The sequence below is a fragment of the Brachycentrus maculatus genome, unplaced genomic scaffold, assembly GCF_059751285.1.
Source record: "Brachycentrus maculatus isolate JH-2025_06_01 unplaced genomic scaffold, ASM5975128v1 h1tg000010l, whole genome shotgun sequence".
Classification (NCBI taxonomy): Eukaryota; Metazoa; Arthropoda; class Insecta; order Trichoptera; family Brachycentridae; genus Brachycentrus; species Brachycentrus maculatus.
The window spans coordinates 1,683,427-1,706,471 of NW_028280764.1; the positions used below are offsets into that span (position 1 = coordinate 1,683,427).

The 23,045-nt window shown below is 30.2% G+C and overlaps 1 protein-coding gene and 1 non-coding gene across 2 annotated transcripts in view; both read right to left on the reverse strand.

The window, feature by feature from the left end:
• Nucleotides 1-23,045, reverse strand: part of LOC148313548 (uncharacterized) — a 74,027-nt gene that overhangs the window by 43,756 nt on the left and 7,226 nt on the right. Inside the window, exons 2-3 of the mRNA XM_088262008.1 lie at nucleotides 18,739-19,024; nucleotides 578-681 (exon numbers count right to left, since the gene is read on the reverse strand). Of these exons, the coding sequence (XP_088118134.1) occupies nucleotides 578-681; nucleotides 18,739-19,024 (390 nt within the window). The remainder of the gene's footprint in view (nucleotides 1-577; nucleotides 682-18,738; nucleotides 19,025-23,045) is intronic.
• Nucleotides 1,385-1,600, reverse strand: LOC148313552 (small nucleolar RNA U3). The gene has a single exon (XR_015837704.1). It is a non-coding gene; the product is annotated as a small nucleolar RNA U3 (small nucleolar RNA).

Genomic DNA, 23,045 nt, shown 5'->3' on the forward strand with positions numbered 1-23,045 from the left:
AATTTGAGTTGTGCATGTTTTCGGAATGCCTAGAAAATGTACTATATCGCAGCAAAAGCGGCATATTTTTAACTTAATATTTACCCGCTACATGGCAGAAAGCGTTGTTTTTGCATTTTGAAGAAGAATGTTTTATATAATTATTTTTTTAAATTTAGTTAATATTTTTCAAATGGAGAAAAAACATTCAGGTTTTACCTAAAAAGACCTGTTGCACAGTAAAAAGTATATTTCATGTTAAATATTAATTCTTGTTAACTTTATTTAAAATTAAATATTAATTCATGTTTTATTTGATAATGATCGAAATAAAAATAAAAATTGTAGCAGGCCAAATAATTTTATATTCTGCCCATAAACAGGCTTTTACCTACCATTGGTCTAAGCATAACATAAATTGTATTAAGCTTAAAAGACGCCAATTTAAGATTTATTCGTATTTTGGTTTTCTATAATTTCTTAGTAAATTTCTTAACAAAAATAAACTTTTTTATATAATTTTTTTAGTAACATATCCATAAGAAGGTGCAATATTAATTAAGCCTAAGCTATCATGCATATATTATGGTGAACCTACCATCCATACACGCATATTTCATATAAATAAATCCAGGTCCCCATGAAATTGATTCCTCGTGGTCCACATTAAGGATGAAACTGCAGTGGTTGACACCAGAACATCTAGAAAAAAGAAGGAAAAAAATTAGCAAAATATTATCACTAAAAACTCTCGAACATCTGGAGTCCGATTACTCAGGATAGTAAATAAAAATACAGACTGGCTTGTGAAAAGGCTACTTTATCAAGTTCTCACATTTAAAAAAATATTCGTTTATCATAATCGGATATAACAAGTACTTTTTGCCATGCGAAAGCAACGAATAGGTACAGTACTTTACTCAAAAGCAGTATTGCCATAAAGATAGAATAAAACTCGGTAGACCAGAAATTTCGTTTGATTTGCCTCCCTAAGAAAGGGTAGACTTTCATCCTGAAATCGAGAAAACGATGAAAAAACATCAACAAAAAGTCAGTTCCTTGTTGGAAAACTCGCTCTCAACTGTCAATATTTTTTGAATTTCATAATAATCCTGAAATTGGCTTCGAAAAAACAAAAAAAAAATAACGATAAGCTTAGCAACCAAGCTTTAAACCAAAAGATCAAATACAAACAATAGCCGAAAAACAAAACAAAAAACCAAACTTAAAATAAAAGTTAAACTTAGCCAAGTCATAGATCAAAACATTAAAGAACTCACGAATATAAAATTTGCATGTAAAAATTAACCAATGATGAAGTACCAAGATGGATCTAGGAGTTCGTTTCTTGTCTATCTATAGAAACTCGAATGGCGAAAGATAAAAATTAAAATGAAAGACAAGGGCCGCTCAGATAGCGACGACCCCCTAACTGCCGTGGTAAACCACGTGCAGCGAACGATCATCGATGGTCGGGAGTCCGCCACAAGGGCTTACTCGAGACCTGCCTCACGCTCAAGGGGCCGCGCCACGTCTCCTCATCGCGGAATGTCACTCTGGTAGAGTGTACACGTTACGAGGGAGGAAGTACTACAGAAATGATCCTGTGAAGTACAGTCCTACCGAGCATTCGTAACTCTGGCTCTTTATCATAATGTTGGTGCCCATCTGTGACCGCACTGGGAACGTAAGTAGCGCCATCTTGTGATTTTATTCGGTACCAATAATCTTATATTTTTAAGCTTCATACAAAAATATTGTGACATTTTTCGTATTATTCCTTATACTACGAGTTCCGAATATAAGATTGTTTTCCTATACATTGAGGCCCAACATACGATAACTTAATTATCTTTAAACCCAGGTTACAATTGTTGTATTTGATTTTTTTTTTCTTAAAGCACCGTTTATTGGAAAAAAAGTTTTTCTTCGAAACAAATGCATGGTTTTGAAAAGAAAAATGTCATTGACAAGTAAGGAGTTAAAAGATACATACAAATATTTTTTCAATATATGTTCTAAAAACAACAAAAAAATCCAATCTTTATTCGAAAAAAAATCGGCCGAGAAATAACGTCCGGCTCTCAACGCAGCCTTAACCATTTCATTCACTGAAATCAGAGAATAAGTATTACAACAATGTTAAATTTTAAAGGTATTATTGTAAGTATCATGTAGCATGCAATGCGATTCAAAACATTTATTTCCATCAGATAAGTGTAATGGACATAATGGAACCCAACCCCCATGAGGACTTACTCATTTCTGTGAAAATTTACCCTCTAATTATTTCATTTTGATTGCTTATAACTTTTTTTTTTCAAGTTACATAAAAAATTCATGAATTTTTTAAACGTTTCAGTATAAACTGAAAAAAAAAGTTGGTCATACATTGCACAAATCGGTACATACATGCGAATTGTGCCATTTTTGTAAATTTTCGTATTCAGTATACAATTTTTGGGACCCCTTTGATCAAAAATAAAAGAACATTTAGTTTTCTACTATTAGCGTTACACCCACGAAGAAATTTGTGCTGAACACAAGTATTTAAAACACCTTGATTTTGTGGAACTTGAACTTGTGATGGGGTGAAGAAACATTACGTAGAATAATTTAATAATTACTTATAGCGGATGTCAATTCCTAATTAATTAAAATTGACTTATTATTTGAGTACACCTAACATAACACATGGCATTCCGGACAGGCATCAAGAGAGATTAGATCACATTACGGAAATGCGTATTAGAAATAGAAAACAAAAGGTAATAATTAGTTGCCACGAATACGGTTTGTTGACTGTTTTAACACTGCCATTACGCGTTAGCCATTTCATCTCCAACACCTCACATTAACACCCTCGGTGCATTATTCTATAACAAACATCCGCGTCTGTATTCAGTATGTCAACCCCTGTATACTAAACAAAACGACATCTCCTATTCTACCCTAAGCCCGCTATCGCCCGGACCATTCATCAAAACAGCTTTGGATCACGCGAACTGTAGCCTGTAGCAGTTACAAACAGCAGTGACAAATAATAATAGTAAGCGATGGAAGAACATTAAATAAATTGTGCAGTCATTGTGAAAAACTGGCACCCTGGATGTGGCAGCCACTGTCGGCGTACCGAGTGTACCTTCAATAGAGAAATAAATATGAAACACTTCTGTCGCTAGGGGGATGGAATCTTCCAACAAAAGAACTGCGTGGCTTTAATTACCGACTGGGGTGATAGTCTCATAATTGAAATGTAAAATTTGCAGTGCAATAGACGTATAAATAAGCTCTGAATTACGTGTTATTCTATTATCATGATAATAAATTTTAAAATAATATCAAAACAACGACGCGCGACACATGAATGCGGTTCTAGAATTTTTCCTGGTTACTATCTCTCACTCCCCTTTTATTTCTTTCGATTTTCGTAAGCTACATGTGATCACTTTTATTCTGTGTCGAACAATTTTCTCATCAGCTAAATATATACCAAAAAAATGTACGCAGTTTTGACTTTTTTGAAAATTGAGCATGGCAATATTTTAAAAAAAGGATTAAGATGCTTATATATTGATTTATGTATTTTATACGATATATTATTTATTCTTTACAAAAATTAAAGTAGGTACAAAAAACCGAAAATGAAAAAATATTTATGAAATTCCATCTTGTATTTATGAACATTAAATATTTGTAATAAATACCAATTTTCTTCATATGGATTTCTATACACCGTGTTTCAGGGGAAGACCCCAAAAGTTTCCAAGATGCTCTTGATTGTGACTATAAATAAATACTAATATTTTGTATTTGGCAAAAATCGTACCCTTTTATAAGAAAATTAATAAGAATAATACACTGTAAAGAAATTCATTGAATATTAGTGTGCAACATTCCTTGCCCCGCACCCCCCACCTCTTCAGTGAGACAACATTCAAAGGTTCGCCTACACCAGTGGTTCTCAAAGTGGTCCCCAAAAGAGTCCCCGGGATCATTCAGGCGGTCCCTGAATAACGTCAGGGGTTCCGCGCAAGGTTTTGTTCGAAATAAAAAAAAATTGTGACATATTTTTACTAATATAGAACTTATAAATAAAATGGAATAAATTATTAGCTAATTTTAAAATGAATTTTGTGAACAGTAATGATCCATCTTTTAACTATTTATATTATTTTTAATCTGGACATCAAAACATCATAACAGTACGACATCAAACGGGCAGAAATTGAAAAATAAGCCTCCCGAAACGTGTTTTAAGGACTATTTTTCAATTTCGGCACAAGAGGACATTTATTGAAACAATAGTTTGCGAGCTATGTAAACCGACTTTGTAGCAGGTAAAGTAGTCAGTAGTATTTCACCCAGGGTCCATGGGCAAGTTTTGACTATGAAAAGGGGTCCGTGGGCCAAAAGAGTTTGGGAACCTCTAGTCTATACGAAATACATGTTTTATGAAAAAATTATACATAGAATTTCCAAAAAAAATTGAGACTGAAGAGAATTATTCTTCAAATTTTTTGCTGTCTCCTTCATAAATTAAATCACTACATTACCTAGGTTCAATTTTCGTGAAAAAAAATAGAGGGTCAATAACCTAGTTCAGACTGTAGATTTTTGTGTACCAATAAAAGGCGTACGTATTATATTTTTTTATCGTTTATTTCAATGGATAAAAACAATCGCATAATTGTACGGTAGCTTGTATTATAAAGAAGCCTCATAAATAAGAATTAGGCCGTGCTTTGTTCAGAAACACACTTCCCGGATTAGGGCTATGGCACCATTTGAAAAGCTTTCCATTTCAACGTAAGCTTAAATTACAATGAATACAATGTTCGATATGGGAACATAAATGGCTAACCAAATTATAGGCTTATTTATGTGGATAGTGAATATTCTATAGCTACGCTTAGGATTCCAAAACTTAACAAAAATAAAACATTCACAGACATTTTTCAACAATTATGAAAAAAAACATTCTACATATTCTTCTTTTGTAGACTTTCTGATTTATTTTGAAAACATCAATTATGTGCCTTAATAATCGTTCATGAATCTACAATATTTTTAAACTAAATTCTACGTTATCACTCATCTCACGTACGTTAAATAAGTATACCAACATTGATTGAAATTTTATATTAGGAACTTGTTTTTACGTCTAAACTAACAATCTTATAATTTAATTTATGTGGAAAAAACTATACAAGTATGTAGTTGTAATTTTATTCTACAAATACAGTTCCACTAAGAAATGGCAGTACAAAACTTAAATCTATATTGTTATTTTATTATATAAAATGCAATTCCACCAAGGAATGTCAGCACGAAACTTTAAAAAAATATTAAAGTCCATGTTTATGTATTAATAGGATAATTCCTGTAGGGTGATAAAAAATGTTGAAATACAAACCGAATTTGTACGTAACTCTCATTTATTTATTAACGGTCTTTTTATTGTAATTACGTGATTTTCATTGTGATATTTTTTCCTTTCATCATTTGGTTTTATTAACGGCAATTTTTAACCTAAGCGTACAGAATAGACCTCGGAAGTACCTGCTTTGAACCGCGTAGCCATAATGATATTACGCCCCTGCACGAAACGCCAAAAAATACATTTTCTTTTTTCTCAACTTATCTTTTTGTATCTAAAACGATTCACCAGTAAATGGGGCCTTCACGGTTGGAGCTAATTTGGAAAAATATTTACCGAATGTATACAAAAACAGTATGAATTTGTTTTGTGTATTTTTATGTTGTTATATTTATACGCCATTATTCACTCGAGCGTAAAATCTATAGGATTTCAAAAAACACACGTGCCTCCGTTTTGTGCAGGTACCTTTTTTTTATAAAATTCATTATTTTTATCGTTGCGTTCTCCGTGGGTCCCTTTACAAATTTTACTTAATTTTTACGTATAATGCATGGAATAGAAGCATGGGGTAGGCAAAAGGATGAAAGTAGACTGAATGCAGTCGAAATGCGTTCTCTCAAAAAAATGAGTGGCAAAACGTCGTATGATAGATGTTCGAATTGTGATATAAGGAAATAATGCAAGGATGAGATAAGCATTATCGGTACAATAAAGAAAGTTATGTTGGGATGGTTAAGGCATGTGAATCGAATGAGTGAAGAAAGGATAGTTAAAAATAAATTTATGAGGCGAATGTGGTTGGCAATAGAAGCAGAGGAAGACCTCTTCCAAGCAGAGGAAGTAAACTTGACATGACCAATTATTTAGAATACTTGAAAGTGGTCAGGTCAGGAGTCGGAATAATCGGCATGTGTGTATGAGAAGATGTGTGAACGTGGATGAACCGAAGATTGTGTACAAAGACAGATTGGTGTGGCGTTTTTTCTCTGCCTACCCCTACGGGTGAGCGGCGTGATGGTAAGTTATCTATACATAGTATCTTAAAACAATTCTTAAAATACATAATTATTTTTCTACAATTCTACAATATATTGCAAGCTTTATATCACATAATTATCTGTTTAACTGGACTCATGGGTTCAAGCCAGAGCAGCTTATTTTTTCTGGCTCATATGGTGTAAATAACTGTGTTTATTTACGATAAAAATAATAATGTATTAATATATTTATACAAAGCAATGACCCATACACTATAATATGGAGATAAAAAAGGAAAGAAAAATATATTACCTACTTGATTTATGATTAGCTGATATACCGACGAAAACATATAAATTCGTGATATAAAAAACTAATAAATAATCATAGCTTATAAAACATAATAAATATTGTGTAATAAAAAACCTCAAAGGTGTTCGCAATACGCACCATACTATTATAAGGAAATTGCCACTGAAGCGTGTGAAAGTCGGGCATATTTCAATATATAGAAGGGCAGATCCACACACTTTTTTATAGTTTGCAATCAAATTTATTTTTATGTCCCAAGCGGTGGGGTTTTATGCCCCTTGTATATTTTTACAGTACAAGGAAACACAAAGCTACCAGCCATGTGTCGTGTGTTTCTAATTGTTTTAGTATCCCACGCGGACCAATTAAACTATACATCGATAAATGTATCAATGGAAATAAAACAGTCTAACTACGAGTATATTGCATAATGCATTCGAATACAAACCCATGCGTCGAGACATAATCATTAAAAAACACACCCATGTCATTCATTGTTCTTTCGTTTTTGTATTCGTAAATAATTATTGTTTATATAAATATTTTGCAGGTCATTTGAACCTCAAATAATGAGATAACGTAAGCATATCAATAATATCAAATAAATAATAAATTATAGCATCTTCGATTTCCAATTAATCATAATCTGTCATCGTACTGACGGATTATTTTTCCTAAACTGATGGAGCGCTGACAACATGCTTTTCGTACGGATATATAAAAATATTTTCCAAAAGGTTTCTTGAAATTGAGTCACCTACAATGGTGAAACTTCATGCCAAGTACCTACGTAAAAATATTTACATACAATATTTTTTCAATTTCTTTTCTGGGAATCGACATCCCGTGAGGCTAATCCCTCTTTAAAACAGGCCACTAGGCCTACACCAAGAAGAAGACGAAGAACATTTTTTCCAGATTGTTACGTAAAAACTTTTTTTATATACCGATCAAAATTTTAATAATCATTATAAGTAAGTTTTTTACCGAATCATTACATTTAAATGACATTTAATTTAATTGTAGATCTTCACCTAACCCATATCCGCACCCAATAGTGTATAGGGCACTGCATCGTATTGACGCAGTGTTATCTTAATCGTTTTTCACAATACTGTTACTTGGCAGGGCGATCTCTCCTGCGCTTCCAGTCCAGAGTTATTTGAAATAAATATTAAAAGAGTGTAAAATCACTAATATTTATTTACCCGAGACCTAAAACACAGTAGCTAAACACTCTTACTAGTACACTAAGGTAGCAGATAACTATCCATGATCACAGGATCATAGCTCATTAGAAACAATAAAAGTTCAAACTTATTCAGCGTGAATATTCGACAACGATAAAAACTACAGTAAGGATATTTTATTACTTCCATTTTCACAACATACATACATTATTCAACTACTCTGCTTATTGATTCGATCATGCAGTGCGGTTAAAATTTTGGTGAAAATAATGATCGGTACGAACGTCATGCATGGGCGCTTTACACCGCGTGTTACCCTAATAATTTATCGAATAATAGGGCTCTATTATCTGGGGGCCGATACTACAACACGTGTTTGCTAATTTCCCCAATCGAAGTGCATCAGTCATTCGTACTGATGCGACACACTAAAAACATAAATTACAAATTTTGTGATCGACTGCAAAGCGGTATTACTAGTACCGATATATTGTATTTATACTCACAGGAAATTACACAAAGCACCAAGATCACATGAAATTTATACTGGACATATTATCATAATGATAACTTTATAAGCATAAGACCATCAATCAAGACTTGGTTAAGATATTTAAAGTCTTCCTCTTTCAAAGTATACTATAATAATATTATTATTTTTTGACATCTCATCAAAGGTGAAGAGGAATATGGAAGTCTGGACATTTACGTAAATGCCCAGCTTCCATATTCTTCTTTATCTTTGATAATGTCAAAAAACACTAAGAACTTTCCCCCAATAAAAAAACTCGTGTTCTTATTTTTTAAACGACATCGGTTTGAATTTTAACGTTCGTATGTATAATATGTGTAAAAATATATTACATGGATAATCGATCTGTATGGATACTATTTTTTTGGAATAAAAGTGAAGGCTGCAATAAAAAATAGTTGGAATAATATTTCCATTTAGAATTAGCATAATAACTTTTTTCATCATTCTGCCTTTGTCCTTGTTTACTAAAACTAACCTTAGATACTAAATTCCAGTTTCAGGGCACGTAGATATGAGTGTATTTAGATAAAAAGTAATGCTGGACTAGAAATTTGTCGTAAAACGAAGTGAAATAAAATATTAGACACGTACACGAACAGAAACTTATAAGTAGGTTCGTATATATATTTTTTTTCACAGAATTACTAGTATTTTTGGTCAAATTTTTTTTTATTTTATTAATATATGTATATATGTACATATATATATATTTATATATATATATATATATATATATATATATATATATATATATATATATATATATATATATATATATATATATATATATATATATATATATATATATATATATATATATATATATATATATATATATATATATATATATATATATATATATATATATATATATATATATATATATATATATATATATATATATATATATATATATATATATATATATATATATATATATATATATATATATATATATATATATATATATATATATATATATATATATATATATATATATATATATATATATATATATATATATATAAATATATATATATATATATATATATATATATATATATATATAAATATATATATATATATATATATATATATATATATATATAAATATATATATATATATATATATATATATATATATATATATATAGATATATATATATGTATATATATATATATATATATATATATAAATAAATATATATATATATATATATATATATATATATATATATATATATATATATATATATATATATATATATATATATGTATAGTATATTTAAATATATAACATACATGTAATTGGTACTTAAATGTGTGTTGCTGTGTGTGTATTATTAATATTGATATTAGTAGTAAATCGATAAACATTTCTAATCTAAAACAACTAATTCTTTTCTATGACTGTCGTCAGCCCCGTAAATGCCCAGACTTCCATAATCTTCTTCATCTTTGATGAGATGTCAAAAAATGATATGAAAATAACTCCTGTAATTGGAGACAATCCAGATTTTGTGAACAAGTATTTGGGCACACTCAAAATGTTGTAAAACAACTATCACTAAATCACTCTCCTATTTATAACTTTATACAACTTTAAATTAATGCATCCTTAGAATACGAAAACCCACTATTTCCTCTGTGAAAAGTTCGAAATGATTACATTATATACAATACATTATTCTGAGTTTTTTTCACATCACTATTTCAATAAAATACAAACACCACTTAATACAGTCCACATTATCTTTTTTTGGTTCCTTGGAGAAAGACACAGTTTTTGTTAGGTACTACGAATTTAATAGCGTGGCGTGTTGATTCATTATAACATATTTTCAGTCGTTGTTTCTTGATTATTATACTTACCTAAAAATTTAACGCCCTGTACTCTACTCATTTTTTTTCAAACTTCAAATAAAGTATTTTATGAGTTTTTTTTAGAACCCATATAATACATACGTTTCTGACTCGTGCCCGGATTTTAGGAAGGTGATTAGTTCTAAATAAACATTTTCCATTTCTTAAATTAAACACATTTTGGCACTATTTTCATCTACGTATTAAAAACAATCCGAATGATTATTGTTATTACGTCGTAAAAAGGATTTAAAGAAATGGAGATCTCGCGAAACAACATGTTGTTTTAATAAAATCGAATCAATTTGTTTATTTTGCGAAAATAGACATTGATAATGTCTTTGATGTTAGAAGATGTATTTAAAGTACTTCTTTCAGTTAAAAGTTTTCAATAAACTGACAACGTTTTTTTTTGTAATGTAATAAAAAGTGATAACTAAGCATTTTGAATATTTAGTATCTTAAATATGATCCTGAAATTAATTCATTGGACAACAACAATAATCTCAAGTTAACATAAAATATATATTGAAGATTTTGCGTTGTTTTCGACATTATCAAATCACGTCTGACAAAGGAACTGAATTCCTTATTTTCAGCTTTTTCCCCCAACCTATTTCTTATTCTACAGTCTATTGTCCTTTTTTATCAAGATATAAATGTTTTTAAATCACTTAAAATATATATTTACATAAAATTTCAACGTCCCATTGAAATACACAAGTAGATACTTAAGAGGTAAGTCCACATGGAAAATTTTTGTTAAAACTTTACTGTAAAAATAACTAACCAAATATTTCCTTTTTTTAATTATCTGATTTTATAATAACCAAACGACCACGTGCATTTTTTTAGTATTTTTTCTATTTTTGTCGTCAATACTTCTCTTTGGAAACAAATAAAAGCTGTCTTTGTTAACAATTTTAGAAATAGGTTCATTTGCATTTTCATATATTTAAAAACAAACAACAGCAAACACGTTATCAATTTTTTATTTCTAATCTGTCGAAGTAATAAAAATACGTCCATCGTTTAAAAATATTGTCCTCATATTATCTTAATGCATCCAATATTTCATTGAATATCTACTTTTAGACCATTTTTGTATTTTCCCATCTTGTTTTTGGTAAACGACTGAGCAAGTCTCCCCTCTTAATATAATTCCTTGTCCCCGTGGCGCACCACGTGACACCGGATCTGCTCTGAATACAAAATTTGCATACTTTCTGAAGCTTCTAGAGCTTCTGGAGTCTAAAATACTTCGGTAAATATTTACCCCTCGTACTTTCGCCAACGATTGCATTTATTAAATCATGAACGTTTTATGGGTTAATCTATGAAAGTTATTCGCAAAAATGTTAAATAAAACGAAGAAAAAATAAACATGGGTGTTAATTTAACTACACGTCGGAATTTTCAATATAGAACTACTCGAAAACGCTGAATTATTTTGAATAAAAAAATAGTAGGTACCTAAATCACGTAGAATTTACAGATTAAATAAATGCATAGTTTTTCTATGAAACCAGTGCAGAGTGCATATTAAAACTAATATAAAAAAGGTAAGTTCAAACGATTTATCAGTAATGACGTACATATAGCCTTTTTAAACTTTTTGTACATTATTCTGTTGAATATTAAAAAGAACGAATATTTATTTTACAAAATCACAAATATTTAGCGATCTAAACATAAACGCTTTTGAAACTTTTCTAAATGTATGAATTTGCGCATTAACTCATAATTTTAATTAATGCACAATTCGTAACATACAATAACTTGAATTTTAAAATTTTCACGGTCAGGATTGTCAGAATTAGTTAAAAACAAAATAATAATTTAATAAATAACTTCAGTAAAAACCCTAGACAGTTTTATTGATGGAATTAAAATAAACACGCCAAAATCCTTTATATTATATTAAGATCAATATTTTCATTAATTTTGCAAGATATTTGTAAATGGATTATTAACAATCATTTATATTTGATTTACAAAGATAAAATATAAAAAAAATGAAACGCGTACCCTACGCAAACAAAATATTATTTTAACATTTAGAAAAAAGATATCGATCGCGTAACCCAGTAGCCCCAATTCACCGACTTCACTTGCACTTGATACCACTCAATCTCACCCCTAATTTTAAATAATTCGTGTCGTTCGCAAATAAGAAAAAGAGCTCCCCTAATATTGATTTTGGCCTTGCGAGAGAGCATATGGCAAGGGGTTACCAATCAACCCCCTTTGGTGAACAAAACTATAACCGAAGGGATGAGTGTGGCGCCGAGACATAATTTCTCTCCAAACCTGAACCGTATACTAACTGTTATACGCTATAACTACAGACTCTGGCCATTTTTCTATTATTTATTATTAACATTATCGCAAGGCTTAAATGTAAAAGCAAAAAATTGCCGTAGATTCAGCCTCCGTAATGTTACCTACCACGTGAAATGTTTTAGGCATTTTTAGATTGTTAGAATACGTGCGTAATGTTTGCAAAAATAATGTGGAATTACGAAAGTTCAAATAATCCATACTAAAACTTTGACACATATTTCAGTAACAGCATACAAAGTAAGCAGGTACTTTGCAAGTAGTATAATTATTAATTTCTGAGACTAAGAATATATGAGCTATATGGATGATGAAATTCGACATAGGAAAAAAATATTAAACATCTACAAACTACCTTTTGTAACAGAAGACGTTTAAAATATAAATCGATCTAGAAATATGATTTTGTTCATAAGATTTATTTTGAAGATATTACGGCTAAGACAAGACGGCTAAAAAGTTTTTTTCTGTTTTGGAAAATGTTTTTATTAAAATTTTCTTGTCTCAATTTTACAAATATACTTACATCGGTATTCACAAGTTCTGTTAAAATTTAACCTTGTAACGTAACTCCATACAAAAGGAGAATTCTAGGCCTATCCTCTAGTTAAAGTCCATTTTCCCTTTTTTTGACAAATGAGTATTAATATTTTGGTAGAGAATCTTACAACTTGAGCGTTGATACGGGGGGTATGGATTTTATACTGTCATTCGTATTGACTTTAGCCAAATGATGACGATATTGCTCACTCTTTTCAACAAGGTCATACATATTTAAAAATCGTCAATTTTCAGTTGTGCATGTTTACGAAATGCCCATAAAATGTACTTTATCCCAGCAAAAGCGACATATTTTAAACTTAATATTTACCCGCTACAGGGCAGAAAGTTTTGTTTTTGCATTTTGAAGAAAAGGTATTATTTAACATTTTTTTATACTAACTAAATGTTCTTCAAATGGAGAAAAAATATTCAGGTTTTACCAAAAAATATGTGTTGCTCAGTAAAAAGTTCAATAAGTGTCTTGATATTTATTTTAATACATTTAATTATATTTTTAAACTTTAAAAACGATCTCCTGAAAAATCGTGTTTACTGATATATGACGTTGTCAAAGGAGTGAGCGATATGTCGGATCATAATGAAAAAAGAGATTACGATAAATTGGTCAAACACTGTAAGCGTCGACGTGTATTAGGTACAAATACCTCTTATTGTAACCGCGTTCCACTTTGCATTGTACTCCTATTGTGGAACTGATATTGTTCTGCTAATAAACTGGACCGACCGCATTCAATTACCTACTCGATGTGAGATGGATACAGACTGGTAATTGGCGGGAATCGGGAAATCCTTTATTTGTTAACCCATTGAAAAGAATTTATTTACAACATTTTGAGTGTGTCCAAATACTTGTTCACAAAATCTGGATTATCTCCAATTATAGGAATTATTTTCGTATAATTTTTTCATCAAAGATAAAGAAAAATATGGAAGTCTTGGCATTTACAGGGCTGATGACCGTCATAGGCTGGTTTAAGAATTAAGTAGAATTGGTGAATGTTACACGTGTGTAAAGTGAGCACTTAAACCAGCCTATGACGGTCGTCAGCCCCGTAAATGCCCAGACTTCCATATTCTTCTTCATCTTTGATGAGATGTCAAAAAATAATAATAATTTATTTACATCTAAATTTGTAAAGTATCGTAAAATATAATTTTGAAAATTTACTACCGTGTGTGTATTTACTGGACTCACGAAATGAGTATTATAATTCAGACTGACGATTTTTTTTATATACTGCACATAAAATATTATATGTGGGACCCCAAAGTGAATTGAGGAATCTTTATCTCATCCATAATTATATTTAAAAGATTTATCTAGTTATTCACGTAGTCATTTCATATTTTTTTCTGAAAATATTCTATGTTCCATAAATCCATCTAATTTGCCAATCAATACATAACGAAAACTGAGATGCTGGACTTGTAAAATTATTATATTATATTTGATATATGTATGTATGTATATATATATATATATATATATATATATATATATATATATATATATATATATATATATATATATATATATATATATACATATATATATTTATACATATATATATATATATATATATATATATATATATATATATATATATATATATATACACATATATACATATACACATTTACACATATACTATTTATTAGAATTCATCTATTTGGGTAACGTTCAGTTAATTAAAATATTAATGCTTTCATCATACGTAATTCGTATAAATTATTATTTTTTATAAATATTTATTACTTTTGCTTTTCAAAGTACCAATAATATTAGGATTGTATATAAATAATATGTTCATGACGTCATTACACTATATTTTTATTCGATCCAAATGTTTGTTTATATTTCTCTTCCCATCTTACCCGGTCAATCGTTTTGGATGTTATGGCCCAAGAACTACTCTGATATATTTACGGAATCCGTAACGCGGCTCTATTTCACGCCTGAAGCGATACTTTGGTAATGTTCTGTCAATTTGGGAAAACAGATAAAAGAAAACAGGCGTCATTTTGAAATTGAAAGAAAACACTTGGGAAACATGTTCCCTTCAATATTTTATAGGAGACTTGATATGAAGGTTAATTAATACTGTGTGGGTGAATATTGTATTAAAATACAGAAAATAATTTATTTTTTTACATGTATATTTATATGTAATACCAAAATCTAATACGAAAATACCATATACCTATGAAAAAAGTGTACCGTATTTAAATGTATATATTATACATATTTACTGTGCTGTACCGTGCTAGTACCGACACTAATGTTTGGAAGCGAAACATGGAACTGGCAAAGGAAGGATGAAAGCAGAGTGAACGCTGTTGAAATGCGCTCCCTCAGACGAATGTGTGGAAAATCATTGTATGACAGAATTAAAAACGACGATATAAGAAAGGAATGTAAGGCTGAACGAGGAATAATTGAAAAGATTAGGAAGAGTTCTTTGCGGTGGTATGGACATGTGGAGCGAATGGATAGCGAGAGAATGACTAAGAAAATATATGTGGCGAATGTGAGAGGGAAAACAGAACGTGGACGACCGAAAAAGACTTGGCACGATCAGATCAATCAGAACCTAAAATCTGGCGGTGTCAAAAGTCTGCGTAATCGGAGGGCATGTATGACTATAGGAGTGTATGTCAGGACAGAAGAGTGTGGCGTTCCATCCTCTCTGCCTACCCCTGCGGAGAAACGGCGTGATGGTAGTAGTAGTAGTAGTAGTACATATTTGAATATGTACCATATTTGAATATGTATAAAGTGATATTATATTATAATAAAAGACATTGCATCAACTACGTTTTGTATGTAGATAACTTTAAACTTACTTCTGGAATTTGGTATCTCATCATAGACGAAGGATAATTTGAAAGTCAAATGTCATATCATAGGATGGTAAAGTGATCAATTTACACACGTGTAATATTCTACCCGTGATTGACAACCACACTTATCATTTTTTGAAACTCCTACATATATGCAATACGCTTTATGTGTGAGTTCACTAGTGCCATCCATGGTTGGTTGAGAAAGCTTTTATTTAGCAGAAACTTTTTAATTTAGATGCATGCAAGATCCTAACTTGATTTTTTTACCCACAGGGAAACGCTTGAAAATATGATTAAAAGTTTTAATTTGGACGAAATGTTGTTTTTTCTGGATGTTTATTTCTAACAACGGAGACATTTATAATTCGGTCGTAATTCTACTTTATCAAGAAGTTACGGTTACGAAACAAATATTATTCAAGATTGAGTTTTTTTACAGAATACAAGTAAAATCAAATTTATGTACACTACGCAGTCAACGCATTCACTTTCCCTTGGAATCAACCCTCGGACGTTATCTTGGGGTAGGTGTGACTTGTGTGACATACTATCTTTCTAAGACACCCAGTCCTTGGAAATGAGAGTGAAATCATAGAAATTTATGTAGTAAGTATGAAATATAAACCATGTAGTTTTCATAAGTTTACGAAGAGCGATTATTTAAAAACTCCCTACATCTATCGCGGTGTGTGCTTTTTTAACCAAAAAATATTAAAAGTTATAAATATAATTATATATAGACTAGATATCTGTCCGCCTCCGTAGTGTAATGGTCAGCATGCTCGGCTACCGTTCTGGAGGTCCCGGGTTCGATTCCCAAAGGGGGTAAAATAAATATGAGTGATTTTTTTCACTGTCATATTTATTCAATATTACCCTGGACTGGTACCTGAAGCGGAGGGCTGATCACCTTTCCTTTATGTGTAAACGATCAAGATAACACTGCGTTTATATGACGCAGTGCCCTATGCACCATTGGGGTGCGGATAAGGGTGTTATAGATATCTGATAAATATTTTTATAAGATATCTAGTCTTTGGCTTTGTTATGGTATTAGAATTAAAACAGGTTTAGTAATAAAATATTTAAGATATGAGGTTCGAGATTCGATTTAGAGCTTACTTCGTATTTTTTAACGTAGTGTAATAAACCGCATTTGAAAATAGTATAGAAATGTTATTTTTGCATAAATATTACTTAAAAATAACGTTTTTTACTATCTAGCACGTATTTTCTGCACTGTTTGACGTACGAGGTGAAACCACGCTCGCCAAAATATACCGAATGCCTACTGAAAACCACAAATAAAAATATCAACTCATATTTCATGTATTTTATCGACGTCAAAATTTTACTATCGATGTTAGTGAATTAATTCAATGTTACGAATACGGATTTTGAAAGCAATCTAGAATGAAAAATTAACGCGTAAAACACTTTATTAAATATTTTATATAATCTCATTCATTTTGTCGTTCGATAAAATTTATAAATAAGTTTTAGAAAGATACATTTTACTACCAGGTTTTTGGTAAATGGGGAAATTGTGGAACAGCTTAATGATTTCGTATATTTGGAAAGAATGTTTTCTAAGGATGGAAAAATTTATAAAGTATAGAAAGGAGGATGAATGCTGGAATCAGAGTGAATGGTGCACTGAAATCAGTTATGGCAAATAAAAACCCATCAGTGAAAGCTCAACTTGCAGTACACAACGGAGTACTGGTTCCAAACCTATGTTTGGAAGTTAAGCATGGAGTTGGCAAAAGAAGGATGTGAGTAGACTGAATGCAGTTTAAATACAATCCCTTAGACGAATGTGCGGCAAAACGATGTATGATAGATGATTGAACGGTGATAAAGAAAGAATGCAAAGCTGAGATAGTATTAAGTATTATCGATAAAAATAAGAAACGTTGTTTTAAGATGGTTAGGACGTATGGAACGAATGAAGAAATAACCGTAAAACATATTTATATATTACAAATATAGTTGGAAAAAGGAGCAGAGGAAGACCGAGGAAAACTTGTCATGATCAGGCATGCCAAATACTTGAAAGCGGTCGGGTCAACAGATACAGAGTGGTGTGGCGTTTTATTCTCTCTGCCCACCCCTGTGATGGTTAGTTAGATTTTTCATTTTACTACTATTTTTACATGATTTATTTTTATCATAATTAACGACAAACATAACAATTGCCCAAAAATACTTTTTACTAAGGCCCAGTAATCAAAAACGCGCAAATTAATTTTCTTCTAACCCAGCACACAATAAATGTAATTAAATTTTGTTCTTAAAATACCGTTTTCGAATTGAAATAACAAGTTTTTTTTCGAAATAAATATATGGTTTTATAATAAAAGAGATATTGAAAGGTAAGGAGTTAAAAAATTCAACATATATTCTTTGAAAAAAAAAAAATAAACTAACTAACTAACCATCACGCCGCTTCTCCGCAGGGGTAGGCAGAGAGAATAGAACGCCACACCACACTGTCTTTGCAAACTTTCTTCGCCTCTTCCACGTTCATGCATCTCCTCATACATACCCGCCGATTGTTACGACTCCTAACCTGACCACTTTCAAGTATTTGGTATACCTGATCGTGCCATGTTTTATCTCAGTCTTACCTTTATCAAAATTAAAATACATTTTTTTTTAAATGGGAACGAAAACACGTGAGGCTTCTAACGCTGCCGGAAGCTTATTGAAGTATGGGATTGCGAATAAGATCTTAATTTTTTTATCACCTGTGGCTAATGGGTCCTCTTATATTCCTTTCGTCGCTTCGATCTGCGGCTACTATCTTTCTAGGAAACGTGTACTTCTCTGCAGTCGTGTGAGGGTAGCTGAGTAGCGAGTAGCTGATGCTGCACGGTGTGGAGAAGTTGGACTCCAGGGAGTCCTGGCTCGAGTTTCCCAAGTCCGTGGAGTTCTCCGGGGTGAAGGTGGCTTCCAGGATGGCGAGGTGAGTATCCAGTGACGGACACGTCAGACGAAACTCGTTGTCATGACAGGCTTGCTGCTCTACTATTTCTGTGAAAGGTAAAAATGTGCGTTATAATTTGAACTTACATTCGTTAAAAAAATATAAAAAAATATGTCAAGGCCCAATATACGATAAATCACAACTTAATTTTCTTTAAACCCAGGTAACCTAACATTTATAATTAAAGTTTTACTCAGTATATACCACTATTTCTTAATATCTATTGTGACACGTGTTTCGATGCATTCCGCATCATTTTCAAATACGTTTGATACAATAGATTTTAAGTAAAAGTGGTATTTATTATATTTATATTTTATTTTAAAAAATATATTTGAGATTTTATTATTTATTTAATTATTTCAATTTCATACTATTTCTGTGAGCCTAAGCGTCTCATTATTAGAAATAGGTATCAAATTGTGGTAGAGTGGGTTCGAATCGAGAAACTCATATTCATATTAAGATTCATATTAAATATATAATAAATCTAACAAGAACTATTCTCATAGAGAATTTCGTATTTTTTATTTTAATTTATTCGACGAAAAAACGTTAAAATTCCTAGTTTTATATTCTAATTACTTCGTATCTGTAAATATGTTGATCATTGCATTTAAATACTCTTAAAAACGTAAATTTTTGTTGGTTCAAAATATTAAATCCCGAATGTACCTCACTCACCGATTGCTTATAAAAGCTAGTACATATGTATTAAAATAAATCCCTAATATGTTCAACGTGTCCAAATCACAAATACCGAATTTATTTTCGAAAAGATTGTTACCATTTTTTTTATATAACTCACAGAGACGAAGCTATAATCAGTTTGCGAAAAACTTTATATATAAATTGTATAAAGAGGAGAAAATAAAGTAAATGAATTTGAATAAATTTAGATGAAAACTTTTGGCATTACATGCATGAGAATTTAGCGACAGAACATTAACATTTAGTGAGATAAAGCTAACACGGAAACTTTGTAAACTAAAAGCTTTTCTTCGGTCGGATGATGTGAAAAGAAAAGCAAGGATATATACTTTAAAGGAAATTCGTATAAGAATTTTTATCTAGTGGGGTATTTAATCTCATGTCATAATAACATTAAAATGGGTATTTTTTTAATTAAACACTTGAAATAAACCACTCAGTGAGTTTTATTTCATTACATACGACTTGTTTCGAGAACTACAAATGTTTTCATCTATAGGTGAAAAGGAAAACTAAAGAGCAATTTTTTTTTAGGTTTATATAGAAGTTGGTAGGGTAATAGAGAAGGCGGTTAAGGAACCTCTATATAAGTATACCTAAATATTTTTTTGCTCGTTAGTTTTACTTTTCACCTATACTAGTAGATGAAAACATCTGTAGTTTTCGAAACTAGTCGAGGGTAAAAAAGTAAAACTCATGAAGTGGTATTACACAAGTGTTTATTTATTTTTTTAACAATCAACGTGTCATTCTACAAAGTTAATGCCGAATCAATAAATAATATAAAATAGGTAATAATTTGTCCACCTCGGCTACCGTACTGGAGGTCCCGGGTTCGATTCCCAGGAAGGGTAACATAAATATATGTGATTTTTTCACTCTAATATGTATTCAATACTACCCTGGACTGGTACGTGAAGCGGAAGGCTGATAACCTTTTCTTCATGTGTTAACGATCAAGATAACACTGCGTTTATATGATGCACTGCCCTATGCACCATTAGGGGTACGGATAAGGGTTTGAAGAAGAAGAAGTAGAACATTTGCTACTTATCTCCTTCATGTGAAGGATCATTATTTAGTGTGAAATCTTCCTACAAGCGGCAGCTTATCGGCAGATATCAACTTTGCACTTCAGTGTTCTCTGTGTTTTCTATTTTTAATTACCTAAATTTAGATATAAATGTACGGAATAGTAATAAGCACGTAATGTCCGATCGGGGTAGTATAAATCTTTTGAAGAAGTCGAACGGGTCGGATCAGTATTTCATCGCCTACGGTCTACGATTTTCAATAAGACCACAAATATTTGCGGAAAGTATTGGGATTCTTTTCATCGACATCTTTAGGTTCTTCTCAGATTAAAATATGTTTCTAAAGCACCCTGTGAATTGTGATAATATAATATTCATGTTTTAATACTTATAATATTCTGCTTTTACTATATTATAATTTAATACATATAATATTAAGGATTTTGGCAGGTTTTTACATAACACGTGATATAATAAGTTTTTTTGTTCCTACTACGTACGATTTTCAGCCAAATATATTTCCTATTTTATTATTTCAAATCAAGAACTTTATCCGAATTTCATCAAACAGAATTCAAGTCACGAGCCATAACTGCATCAATAAAAGAACGATTACCTTAAAAACCATTTCAAGGAAAGTATCATTTGGATTCGAAACGGTTCATATTCCTTACCTCCTTTTCTGAAAACAATACAAAAAAACTATTTTGGATGAAACTTTTTCCTGGAAATTTAGATCCAATGGTTTTCAAAAGCTTTTTTTCTCAATTTTTTCTTATCCAAGTTAAGTGTTAGTTGAATATAAGGGGTGTTAGTTGAATATAAGGGATTATATTTTTTTAAAATCTTATCACTGCTTATTAATATATTATATTGATTGTGTTGTTTTTTTTTAAATAATGTATAATAGTTAGATAGCGTATGAAAAAGTAGAATACAAAATTGTATCATATCATTTTAGAATTACCGTGTCAATCTTGATCTTTAATTATAAACATAAAAAACAAGAAATTTTTTATCTTAGATATTTAAATGTTTTGTTTTGTATTTCCTGAAGTGATTGGTTTACATATTATATCATTCTTGATTTTTCGGATTCACCGTTCTATTGAATACCAGGAAAAGATTATATTGATCTTCACGTAGTATACTAGTATATACCAAAAGAACTCTCGTGGACCAACGAATAATGCCCTAGTATCGGAGTATTGATACAGGACGATGAAAGTATTATTAGATCAGGCAGGTTCTACGTGTTATGATTAATAAATAACTCAAAATGTCAAATCTCTCGGGTTACAAACTCTGCCACAAATATTATCAGATCTGTGGGCACTCAACCGTGTTCTGTTTTACGCTAATTTGTATTACATACACAAAGTAGAGTGTGGGCTATAGGCTCCATGGTCGAATCGTGTCAATGTCACAATAGCCACCGTTCCTATTCAAAACACATCAGTGGAAATTTTGTATTAGGCATTAAGTACTTTAGCTTTTGGTGTTCGCAAAACTTTATTATGACGCGACTATTCTAAAATTAGTTTCGATAGAAATGTTGACAATAATATATTTAATTTACATATTTTCAAAGGTTTTTAGTCGATATGTATTGTAGCACTAGATATCTCTGATTTTACTGCAAATTTTCACAATTGTCTTGTAGGATCCCTTTAACGTAACCAAGGGAAAGATATCGTCCACTTTGGAAATAATTTAATAATTTTAATAACTCCACAATATGTATGTTAATATATATATATTTATATATATATATATATATATATATATATATATATATATATATATATATATATATATATATATATATATATATATATATATATATATATATATATATATTTATATATATATATATATATATATATATATATATATATATATATATATATATATATATATATATATATATATATATATATATATATATATATATATATATATATATATATATATATATATATATATATATATATACATATATATATATATATATATATATATTTATATAAATATTTATATATATATATATATATATAAATATATATACATTATTTAACCATATACAATACACAAGAAATTAATACTATGCAAAATATATTGTTATAAAATTGACAGTAATTTAATGTAGTCATTTTTGTACAGAAAATGTTATAATGATGAAATTAAAATCCCACCAATACTAATCAAGTCAAATAGATCATGAACGATTTTGATATCGACAATTAATCTTTTATTTCTAAAACACTAAAAAATTAAGTCTAACCCAATATCATACTTTATGATAAAAAAATTATACCAGTTT